Below are 12,961 nucleotides of genomic sequence, written 5' to 3'. Positions count from 1 at the left end.
TTTGAAAATAAAAAATGGTAGCATCTTAATTTTTTTAAAAGGACAGCAGTTTTAAGGGGTTAAAGTGAGCGGATGTGGGGTGATAGAAAAAAAACGGCACTGGAAAGTGCCTTTACATTGTGGTCTATGGGGACTGTGTTAAAACTGTAAATATATATATGTATATGCTTAAATAGATCTATATATTGTGTTAATATGCGTATATACACATATAAACACATAAATACATACTGTATGTATATATTCACCTAACCCAATGTATGGAATTGTTATGCTTTATTTAAAACTTGCTATTTTTTCTTTCGGTCTCTTCCATTATCTAATATGCCAGGAATTATGGTTGTAATATGAGTTTTAAATAGACTATGGGGTAGATTAAACGGATTCTGCAATCTACCCTGTTAGTTTCAGGTTCCCCTGAAACATAAATTAAGAAGCAGCGGTCTTAAGACCGCTGCTCCTTAACTCGTCCGCCACCTCTGAGGTGACGGACAGCAATCATCCTGATCAGATACGGTTGGGATGATTAACACCCCCTACTAGCGGCTGATTGACCACGAATCTGCAGGGGGCGGCATTGCACAAGCATTGCACTAGAAATGCTTGTGTAATGATAAATGCCGACAGCGTGTGCTAAGGGGTTGATCACAATCATTTAAAAAAACTACCAAATTATTTAACAAGAAAAAAAACATTCAATTCTGTAGGGATTTGTGTAGCTAAATCATTTGATAAGTTTTTCGAAAAAAAATTGGGATAAACCTTTTAGTGTTGTCTTTATACTTGTGGAGACTTTGGGATTTTTTTTGTCAGCCACTGAGTAACTGATACTTGAAGTGTGCACAAACATGCATTTCCTGTTAGACCTAATATCAAGTAATAAAGTTGTAACCTAACCTTTTCATGAGGGGTACCGTGGTTTTTGTCTGGCTCAGACTTTAAACCTCACAGTCACAATTATGTGCCATCCGGCCACTGCACGGTGCTGCCCAGTCATAGCCCCAGTGTGTCCTGGCTCTGCCCTGTGATGCCCAGCCATAGCCCCAGTGTGTCCTGGCTCTGCCCTGTGCTGCCCAGCCATAGCCCCAGTGTGTCCTGGCTCTGCCCTGTGCTGCCAGCCATAGCCCCAGTGTGTCCTGGCTCTGCCCTGTGCTGCCAGCCATAGCCCCAGTGTGTCCTGGCTCTGCCCTGTGTTGTCAGCCATAGCCCCAGTATGTCCTGGCTCTGCCCTTTGCTGCCAGCCATAGCCCCAGTTATGCCAATGCACTATGCTGCCCAGCCATAGCCCCAGTGTGTCCTGGCTCTGCCCTGTGCTGCCAGCCAAAGCCCCAATGTGTCCTGGCTCTGCCCTGTGCTGCCAGCCATAGCCCCAGTTTTTCCTGGCTCTGCCCTGTGCTGACAGCCATAGCCCCAGTGTGCCCTGGCTCTGCCCTGTGCTGCCAGCCAAAACCACAGTGTGTCCTGGCTCTGCCCTGTGCTGCCAGCCATAGCCCCAGTGTGTCCTGGCTCTGCCCTGTGCTGCCCAGCCATAGCCCCAGTGTGTCCTGGCTCTACCCTGTGCTGCCAGCCATAGCCCCAGTGTGTCCTGGCTCTGCCCTGTGCTGCCAGCCATAGCCCCAGTGTGTCCTGGCTCTGACCTGTGCTGCCAGCCATAGCCCCAGTGTGTCCTGGCTCTGCCCTGTGCTGTCAGCCATAGCCCCAGTGTGTCCTGGCTCTGCCCTGTGCTGCCAGCCATAGCCCCAGTGTGTCCTGGCTCTGCCCTGTGCTGTCAGCCATAGCCCCAGTGTGTCCTGGCTCTGCCCTGTGCTGCCAGCCATAGCCCCAGTGTGTCCTGGCTCTGCCCTGTGCTGTCAGCCATAGCCCCAGTGTGTCCTGGCTCTGCCCTGTGCTGTCAACCATAGCCCCAGTGTGTCCTGGCTCTGCCCTGTGCTGAAAGCCATAGCCCCAGTGTGTCCTGGCTCTGCCCTGTGCTGTCAGCCATAGCCCCAGTGTGTCCTGGCTCTGCCCTGTGCTGTCAACCATAGCCCCAGTGTGTCCTGGCTCTGCCCTGTGCTGCCCAGCCATAGCCCCAGTGTGTCCTGGCTCTGCCCTGTGCTGTCAACCATAGCCCCAGTGTGTCCTGGCTCTGCCCTGTGCTGCCCAGCCATAGCCCCAGTGTGTCCTGGCTCTGCCCTGTGATGCCAGCCATAGCCCCAGTGTGTCCTGGCTCTGCCCTGTGCTGTCAGCCATAGCCCCAGTGTGTCCTGGCTCTGCCCTGTGCTGCCAGCCATAGCCCCAGTGTGTCCTGGCTCTGCCCTGTGCTGTCAGCCATAGCCCCAGTGTGTCCTGGCTCTGCCCTGTGCTGCCCAGCCATAGCCCCAGTGTGTCCTGGCTCTGCCCTGTGCTGTCAGCCATAGCCCCAGTGTGTCCTGGCTCTGCCCTGTGCTGCCCAGCCATAGCCCCAGTGTGTCCTGGCTCTGCCCTGTGCTGTCAACCATAGCCCCAGTGTGTCCTGGCTCTGCCCTGTACTGCCAGCCATAGCCCCAGTGTGTCCTGGCTCTGCCCTGTGCTGCCCAGCCATAGCCCCAGTGTGTCCTGGCTCTGCCCTGTGCTGTCAACCATAGCCCCAGTGTGTCCTGGCTCTGCCCTGTGCTGCCAGCCATAGCCCCAGTGTGTCCTGGCTCTGCCCTGTGCTGTCAGCCATAGCCCCAGTGTGTCCTGGCTCTGCCCTGTGCTGTCAACCATAGCCCCAGTGTGTCCTGGCTCTGCCCTGTGCTGCCAGCCATAGCCCCAGTGTGTCCTGGCTCTGCCCTGTACTGCAAGCCATAGCCCCAGTGTGTCCTGGCTCTGCCCTGTGCTGTCAGCCATAGCCCCAGTGTGTCCTGGCTCTGCCCTGTGCTGTCAGCCATAGCCCCAGTGTGTCCTGGCTCTGCCCTGTGCTGCCCAGCCATAGCCCCAGTGTGTCCTGGCTCTGCCCTGTGCTGTCAGCCATAGCCCCAGTGTGTCCTGGCTCTGCCCTGTGCTGCCCAGCCATAGCCCCAGTGTGTCCTGGCTCTGCCCTGTGCTGCCAGCCATAGCCCCAGTGTGTCCTGGCTCTGCCCTGTGCTGTCAGCCATAGCCCCAGTGTGTCCTGGCTCTGCCCTGTGCTGTCAGCCATAGCCCCAGTATGTCCTGGCTCTGCCCTGTGCTGTCAGCCATAGCCCCAGTGTGTCCTGGCTCTGTCCTGTGCTGTCAGCCATAGCCCCAGTGTGTCCTGGCTCTGCCCTGTGCTGTCAACCATAGCCCCAGTGTGTCCTGGCTCTGCCCTGTGCTGTCAACCATAGCCCCAGTGTGTCCTGGCTCTGCCCTGTGCTGCCACCCATAGCCCCAGTGTGTCCTGGCTCTGCCCTGTGCTGCCCAGCCATAGCCCCAGTGTGTCCTGGCTCTGCCCTGTGCTGTCAACCATAGCCCCAGTGTGTCCTGGCTCTGCCCTGTGCTGCCAGCCATAGCCCCAGAGTGTCCTGGCTCTGCCCTGTGCTGTCAGCCATAGCCCCAGTGTGTCCTGGCTCTGCCCTGTGCTGTCAACCATAGCCCCAGTGTGTCCTGGCTCTGCCCTGTGCTGCCAGCCATAGCCCCAGTGTGTCCTGGCTCTGCCCTGTGCTGCAAGCCATAGCCCCAGTGTGTCCTGGCTCTGCCCTGTGCTGTCAGCCATAGCCCCAGTGTGTCCTGGCTCTGCCCTGTGCTGTCAGCCATAGCCCCAGTGTGTCCTGGCTCTGCCCTGTGCTGCCCAGCCATAGCCCCAGTGTGCCCTGGCTCTGCCCTGTGCTGTCAGCCATAGCCCCAGTGTGTCCTGGCTCTGCCCTGTGCTGCCCAGCCATAGCCCCAGTGTGTCCTGGCTCTGCCCTGTGCTGCCAGCCATAGCCCCAGTGTGTCCTGGCTCTGCCCTGTGCTGTCAGCCATAGCCCCAGTGTGTCCTGGCTCTGCCCTGTGCTGTCAGCCATAGCCCCAGTGTGTCCTGGCTCTGTCCTGTGCTGTCAGCCATAGCCCCAGTGTGTCCTGGCTCTGCCCTGTGCTGTCAGCCATAGCCCCAGTGTGTCTTTGCTCTGCCCTGTGCTGTCAGCCATACACCAGAACCCTCTGTCTCTGCTCTCAAACTGCCTTGACTCAATGAAACAAGTTCTAAATAACTCACAATATAGTCTTATGATTTTTGCTTTTTGGTTATAACCCCAATACACAGCATGAACAAGCACAACAACATGTAGTCTGCATATGAAAACTTACTTAAAATTTGGCAAGGTGCCATCCAGCCACTTCCATACATTTTCTTCCTTTGCATCTGTGAGTCCAATCCAAAAACTTCCTCTACTGTTTGTCTGTGCCTTTAAAAATTGCTGTTGAAAAATATAAATGTATTTGTAAATTATACACAGGATCTGAATTGGATAATTTTTCTCCTCTGTCATTGGTGATATACATATATTAATATCAGCTTGTATGTTATTCTGCCCTTTGGGTGTCTGTTACCTAAAACCATATATCTCCCCTTTAATATGCAGTGGCAGCTGGTGAAGGTTTAACGCCTTAGTGACCAGACCAATTTTAAATTTTCTTACCGTTAAGGACCAGGGCTATTTTTACATTTCTGTGGTGTTTTTCTGTGGTGTTTGTGTTTAGCTGTAATTTTCCTCTTACTCATTTACGTTTACATGTTCTTTGCTTTTTTGCAAGTTATAGGGCAATAAGTAAAAGTAGCACTTTGCTATTTCCAAACCATTTTTTTTTTCAAAATTAGCGATAGTTACATTGTAACACTGATATTTGGCAGGAATCCCTGAAAAACCCTTCACATGTATGTGTATATATATATATATATATATATATATATATATATATATATATTAGTAGACAACCCAAAGTATTGATCTAGGCCCATTTTGGTGTATTTCATGCCACCATTTTGCCATCAAATGCGATGATATAAAAAAAATTGTTAAAATTGTTGGGTTTCTCACTGCAATCATGACACAAATGATTGTAAAAGCTTCTCTGGGATTGGAATTTGAAGGCCCCTAAATGCTGCTGCGCACCACACTTGCATTATGCCCAGCAGTTAAGGGTTTAATTAGGTAGCTTGTAGGGTTAATTTTAGCTTTAGTGTAGAGATCAGCCTCCCACCTGACACATACCACCCCTTGATCCCTCCCTCACCCCCCTCAAACACCTCTCTTCCCTCCCCCACCTCACACTTGTCACCGCCATCTTAAGTACTGGCAGAAAGTCTGCCAGTACTAAAATAAAAGTTTTTTTTATAGGTATTCTGCAGTGTTGGATCCCCCCTTATCCCCTAACCTCTCTGATTCCCCCCAAACAGCTCTCTAACCCTCCCTCCTCTACCTAGTTGCCGCCATCTTGGGTACTGGCAGCTGTCTGCCAGTACCCAGTTTGTTAAAGAAAAAGACTTTTTTTGTGAATAAATAAATAAAACCTCATTTTTCTGTAGTGTAGCTGCCACCCCCCCATACCCTACCCCCTCCCAGATCCCTTTCCAAACATTTATTCAACTCCCTTTCCCTCCATCCTTTACACTTTTCTGTAGTGTAGCGGTCCCAGTCCCATCCGCTCCCATGCACTCCAGCCCACCTGCACGCATTCCTGCACACCCACCCCCCGCTACCGGCACCATCATCCGGCATGACAGGAAGTGGACCAGCAATGGGCCACCCACCCACCTCCCTGCTATGGCTACCACCCACTAATGATTGGCACCATCGCTGGCCATTGCAGAAAGGGCCACAGAGTGTCTCTCTCTGCATCTGTGGCTTAAAAAAGGGTATTGCAAGATGCCTCAATATCCAGCGCTTGAAACCCCAGAGGACGTGTCAGGCATGTCCTTGGTCCTTAACTGACATTTTTTGTAGGACGTGTCTGCCACCTCCTTTGTCGTTAAGAGGTTAAAGGAACATGAAACCCCAAATTTTTCTTTCATGATTCAGGTCGAACAAATAATTTTTAACAACTTTCCAGTTTACTTCTATTATCAAATGTGCTTCATTCTCTTGGTATCCTTTGTTGAAGGAGCATCAATGCACAACTGGTTTGTAACTGAACACATGGGTGAGCCAATGACAATAGGTATATATATGAAGCCACCAATCAGCAGCTAGAACCTAGGTTCTTTGCTGCTCATGAGCTTACCTAGATAAACCTTTCAGCAAAGCATAACAAGAGAAGGAAGCAAATTAAATAATGGAAGTAAATTGGAAAGGTGTTTAAAATTATATTTTCTATCTGAATCATATATGTCTAACTATGACTTTACTGTCCCTTTAAGTTGGTGGGGCAGGATATTCTGACATTTAATTATTGTTTTTAATTATTTTAACATATAAATCAGACATTTATTAATTCCTTTATGCCCATTTGTTATAGAATTTAGCTAAAACATAGTTGACATCATATTAAAGATCGTAAAGATATTAAAGATATTTAATCAGAAATAAATCACCAAATTTACTAAAATACTCAAGAAGTTAACTGGGGACACACACACTGGGCACTGACAGTTTTTTATTTTTGCTACTATTTACTAACATGGCTCCATTTTGAGCAAACTATCTGTATTAAAGACTTGCATAATAAAAATAATAAAAACATTAACTTATTTTTATAGAGAACAATTTAAATGACTTTGTCACTCTTTCCTGCATAGAAAAGCATTGTAAGTATAAAATATACATAAAAAACTAAATTTATGCTTACCTGATAAATGTATTTATTTATTGACACGGTTAGTCCACGGATCATTAGTATAAAGTAAAGATATTTTAAATTAATAAATAACCACAATTACTATTGGGGAATATCACTCCTGGCCAACAGGAGGAGGCAAAGAGAACCACAGCAAAGCTGTTAAGTATCACCTCCCTTCCCTCCAACTCCAGTCATTTGACCGAAGGAAGTAACACAAGGTGCAGAGGTGCCTGAGGTTTACAACACAAAAACTGTCTAATTAAACAGGGCGGCCGTGGACTCACCGTGTCAAGAAATAAATAAATTTATCAGGTAAGCATACATTTTGTTTTCTTTCTAATGACACAGTGAGTCCATGGATCATCTCTAATTACTATTGGGAATCAATACCCAAGCTAGAGGACACAGAAGATAAAGGAGGGACAAGACAGGGAACCTAAACGGAAGGCACCACTGCTTGAAGAACCTTTCTCCTAAAAGAAGCCTCAGCCGAGGCAAAAGTATCAAATTTATAGAATTTTGAAAAAGTGTGTAGAGAGGAGCAAGTTGCAGCCTTGCAAATCTGTTCCACAGAAGCTTCATTTTTGAATGCCGAGGAAGAGGAAACAGCCCTCGTAGAATTCAACTAGTATTAAATATATGTCAAAAACAAGCAGAAAGGAATTCCCACACCGCAGATATAGACGCAGCAATAGTATCAATTGATGCAGAGAAGGCCTTCGACTCCATAACCTGGGATCATTTATTCACAGCGTTGGGGAAATATGGAGTCGAGGGCCCTTTCTCCCAATTTATACAAGCAATATATCAATCATCGTCGGCCGCTGTTATTATCAATGATTCCATTACGGACTACCTTTCTTTACATAAGGGCTCAAGGCAGGGATGCCCATTGTCCCCTTATTTATTCAATCTAGCGCTTGAACCCCTAGCTATCCAGATTAGGAAAGAACTGGAGGGGATTAATATAGGCAAAAGAAAGATAACAACATTGCTATATGCGGATGACTTATTAGTATTACTATCTAATAAAAAAAAAAAATATCCCAGCTCTAAATCAAATACTACGAGACTTTGGGGCGTTCTCGGGCTATAAAGTCAACCTTACAAAAACAGAAATTTACTGGCTAAATAAAAATAAGAACTCGCTACATAACCCCCCTTTTAGAGAAACAAAAGATCACTTCACTTACCTGGGCATTAAACTGTCAATTAATTTTGAAGAATGGTACGATTTTAATTACCCACCTATCTTTCTTAAAATAAAATACTACATGGAGAAGTGGGCTAAATTTAAACTTACGTTGACAGGTAAAACTAACTTAATTAAGATGTTATTATTCCCAAAATTGTTATACCTAATGCAAAATCTGCCAATAATAATTAAAAAAAAGGACCTTAACAGATTCAAACAAACATGTATACAATTTCTATGGGGGGAAAAAAGAAGGGCAATTTCATATAAGAAACTTATGTTGTTTAGAACTGAAGGAGGGCTAGCGTTGCCCGATATAGAGATGTATAATTTAGTCTGTATTGGCAAGATCGCATTAGATTGGCTGACTGAAGCTGATTATTATGCAGCCCTTCCTCTGGAAAGAGTCTTAGTATATCCATCCTCCCTTATTACCCTTCTCCATATATCTAGAGATAAATGGCCTCATAAAATTAAATGTTTGCCGGTTGTTCAGACGGTAATTATTGCGTGGCAAAAAATACTACAGATTTTAGATGCTTCTAGCTCTTTTTCTATATATTTACCCATTCTGGGAAACCCCAACTTTGTGCCCGCACTGGATCCAATATATTTAAAAACTGGGCTCAAAAAGGGATCAATAAGGTACATCAACTGATAGATAAAGAATCATGGACCTGTAAGACTTTTACTAAAATAAAACAAGATTTCGAGATAGAAAACAAAGAATTTTATGCATTTTTACAAATTAGACACTATATACAAGAAATACTACAAAGTAACCTGGCAATAGACTCTTGGGATCAAATAGAACCTATTATAAATCTTTTTAAGGCAGGCAGATACAGTATCTCAACAATATACAGATTGATTATTTCTCAAAACGGCCTCAATAACCTACAAAAGTTAACGGAAACTTGGCGGGTCTCGCCAGAAAGAATTCAAGAAAGTTTTAGTTATAGACAGAGCAACAGTCTCCACCTCCTGGAGGGAGACACATACTAAATTTATAAATAGAATTTATATTACCCCACAGGTAAAAGCTAAATGGGATAAAACTGTAATATCCTGTCAGAAATGTAAGAATACCAGTGCAGATCTGCAGCATTGTTTCTGGTACTGTTACAAAGTTAAAATTTTTTGGTACAAGATAGGTAATTGGGTTAGTAAAATTAACCAATGTAACTTCCAAATAACTGATAAGAATGTTTTCTTTTTTATTAACCAGGAAGAAACTGTATCTAAAAATACGCGTCAGCTGAATACCATAATTATTACAGGAAGGCTCCTAATTCCGAAATATTGGAAATCTAAAAAAGCCCCAAGCTTGAAAGAATTTAAGCAAAAACTCCAAAATCAAATTATCTTGGAACAAATTGATACATCTGTAAATTCAGAAACGCAAGTTAAGAAATTCTTTTACAAGTGGAAAAGCATAATTAATAGTATGCCAGAAAACATGCAGAGGCAGATAATTGCGCCTTTTAGGGGTAAAATTTATATGGAACAAGCTATAGTGAACAATGAATACCCTGCGTAGTTAGTCATAGGGGGTCGGTATGGGGGTACTGGAGGCGCGGGGGCCGGGAGATTCGAGGGAAAGGAATGCGTTACCCCCTTTTTTTCCCCTCTCTTTCTTTCTGTTGTGTTTTTTGTTAATTTTATGATATAAGGAAAATTTCCAATTTGATACGCAAATAAGGTGTCAGTACCAATTATTGATTGTATAGAAGTATGTATGGAAATTACTAATTATAGCAGTATGTATTATTTAAAGTTATGTGTAATAATGTGATGACAAAAAAGTGTTGTGACACTGTGAATAACTATGTTGATTGTACTGTATCCTCAGGGATCCCTGATGTTTTTGTTTTTGCTTTATTTACTTTGTTATGTCAATGGAATTGCATGTCGAATTGGCTAATAAATAATTATAAACAAAAAAAAAAGAATGAGCCGTGATTCTCTCAGGAGGCTGCTGTCCAGCAGTTTCATAGGCCAAACAAATTATACTCTTCAGCCACAAAGAAAGAGAAGTAGCCATAGCTTTCTTACCCTTGTGTTTCCCAGAAAAAAACAACAAACAAAGCGGAAGACTGGCGAAAATCCTTAGTCGCCTGTAGATAGTATTTCAAAGCATACACCACATCTAGGTTGTGCAGCAGATGCTCTTTATGAGAAGAAGGGTTAGGACACAAAGAAGGAACAACGATTTCTTGATTAATGTTCCTATCCGAAACCACTTTAGGGAGGAAACCTAACTTAGTATGCAGAACTACCTTATCCGAATGAAAAATAAGGTAAGGGGATTCACACTGCAATGCTGAGAGCTCTGAGACCTATGAGCAGAAGAAATTGCAACAAGAAACAAAACTTTCCAAGATAACATGTTAATAGCTAAAGAATGCATAGGCTCAAACGGAGCCTGCTGAAGAACTTTAAGAACCAGGTTAAGACTCCAGGGAGGAGTAACAGATTTGAACACAGGCCTGATTCTGACCAAGGCCTGACAGAAGGATTGTACATCTGGCACGTTCGCCAGACGCTTATGCAACAATATAGATAAGGCAGAAATCTGACCCTTCAAGGTACTAGCAGATAATCCCTTCTCCAGACCCTCCTGGAGAAAAGACAAAATCCTAGGAATCCGAACTCTATTCCAAGAGTAACCTCTGGATTCACACCAATACAGATATCTATGCCATATCTTATAGTAAATATTTCTGGTAACAGGTTTACGAACCTGAATCATGGTCTCAATGACCGACTCAGAAAAACCACGCTTAGATAAAATTAAGTGTTCAATCTCCAAGCAGTCAGCTTCAGAGAAACGAGATTTGGGTGAAGGGCCCTTGAAGTAGAAGGTCCTTCCTCAGTGGAAGTATCCAAGGTGGGAGAGATGACATCTCCACTAGGTCTGCATACCAGATCCTGCGAAGCAACACCGGTGCAATGAGGATCACCGACGCCCTCTCCTGTTTGATTCGAACAATGACCCGAGGAAGGAGAGCGAACGGAGGAAACAGGTATGCTAGACTGAAATTCCAAGGGACCGCCAGATAATCTATCAGTACAGCCTGAGGATCTCTCGACCTCGACTCGTACCTCGGGAGCTTGGCATTCTGTTGAGATGCCCTGAGATCAAGCTCTGGCTGTCCCCATTTGAGAATCAAGTTGGAAAACACCTCCGGATGGAGTTTCCACTCCCCCGAGTGAAAAGACTGTCTGCTCAGAAAATCCGCTTCCCAATTGTACACTCCTGGAATGTGGATCGCAGATAGACAGCAGTTGTGGGTCTCCTCCCACTGGATAATCCTGGATACCTCTGTCATGGCCAAAGAGTTCAGAGTTCCTCCCTGATGGTTGACGTAAGCCACTGAAGTTATGTTTTCTGACTGGAACCTGATAAACCGGGCTGAAGCTAACTGAGGCCAGGCCAGAAGAGCATTGAAGATTGCATTCAGCTCTAGGATGTTTTTGGGAAGATCTGACTCCTCCCGAGTCCATATCCCCTGAGCCTTTAGCGAGCCCCAGACTGCTCCCCATCCCAACAGGCTGGCATCCATGGTCACAATCACCCAGGAAGGTCCTGAGATAACCACCAAGGAAGAGAGTCTCTTGTCACCTGATCCAGATGTAAACGCGGAAACAGATCCGCATAATCCCCGTTCCATTGAATGAGCATGCATAACTGCAGAGGTCTGAGATGGAACCGGGCAAACGGAATGATGTCCATGGCACCTACCATCAGACCAATTACCTCCATACATTGGGCCACTGATGGCCGAGGAGAGGACTGAAGGGCAAGACAAGAGTCAAAAATCTTTGTCTTTCTGACCTCTGTCAGAAATATTTTCATTGATCAGGAATCTATTATGGTTCCCAAGAACACTACTCTTGTAGCTGGTATCAAGGAACTCTTTCCCAAATTCACCTTCCATCCGTGAGAACGCAGAAAAGATAACAACATCTCTGTGTGGGAGTTTGCTTGTTGAAAAGATGGCGCCTGGACCAGAATGTCATCCAGATAAGTCACCATTGCAATGCCCCACAAACGGAGCACCGCCAGCAGGGCTCCCAGGACCTTTGAGAAAATTCTGGGAGCTGTGGCAAGGCCAAATGGAAGAGCCACGAACTGGAAGTGTTTGTCTAGAAAGGCAAACCTCAGAAACTTGTGATGATCCCTGTGGATGGGAACATGTAGGTACGCATTCTTTACATCTACTGTTGTCATGAATTGACCCTCTTGAACCAATGGAAGAATGGAACGAATAGTTTCCATCTTGAAGGACGGTACTCTGAGGAACTTGTTTAGACTTTTGAGATCTAAAATTGGTCTGAAAGTTCACTATTTCTTTCATGTAATTAGCAAGAGTCCATGAGCTAGTGACGTATGGGATATACATTCCTACCAGGAGGGGCAAAGTTTCCCAAACCTCAAAATGCCTATAAATACACCCCTCACCACACCCACAAATCAGTTTTACAAACTTTGCCTCCTATGGAGGTGGTGAAGTAAGTTTGTGCTAGATTCTACGTTGATATGCGCTCCGCAGCAGGTTGGAGCCCGGTTTTCCTCTCAGCGTGCAGTGAATGTCAGAGGGATGTGAGGAGAGTATTGCCTATTTGAATTCAATGATCTCCTTCTACGGGGTCTATTTCATAGGCTCTCTGTTATCGGTCGTAGAGATTCATCTCTTACCTCCCTTTTCAGATCGACGATATACTCTTATTTATATACCATTACCTCTGCTGATTTTCGTTTCAGTACTGGTTTGGCTTTCTACAACATGTAGATGAGTGTCCTGGGGTAAGTAAGTCTTATTTTCTGTGACACTCTAAGCAATGGTTGGGAACTTTTTTATAAAGTTCTAAATATATGTATTCAAACATTTATTTGCCTTGACTCAGGATGTTCAACATTCCTTATTTCAGACAGTCAGTTTCATATTTGGGATAATGCATATGAATAAATAATTTTTTTCTTACCTTAAAATTTGACTTTTTCCCTGTGGGCTGTTAGGCTCGCGGGGGCTGAAAATGCTTCATTTTATT

At 45.1% G+C, this 12,961-nt stretch overlaps 1 protein-coding gene across 2 annotated transcripts in view; it reads right to left on the bottom strand.

The window, feature by feature from the left end:
* The window catches only part of COLEC12 (collectin subfamily member 12), a 254,612-nt gene that overhangs the window by 17,887 nt on the left and 223,764 nt on the right, over positions 1-12,961 (bottom strand). For both annotated transcript variants that reach the window (XM_053714964.1, XM_053714965.1), the window contains exon 8: positions 4,243-4,352. In XM_053714964.1, the coding sequence (XP_053570939.1) occupies positions 4,243-4,352 (110 nt within the window). The remainder of the gene's footprint in view (positions 1-4,242; positions 4,353-12,961) is intronic.

The sequence above is a fragment of the Bombina bombina genome, chromosome 5, assembly GCF_027579735.1.
Source record: "Bombina bombina isolate aBomBom1 chromosome 5, aBomBom1.pri, whole genome shotgun sequence".
Taxonomy (NCBI): Eukaryota; Metazoa; Chordata; class Amphibia; order Anura; family Bombinatoridae; genus Bombina; species Bombina bombina.
This window is presented reverse-complemented; position numbering and strand designations above follow the sequence as displayed.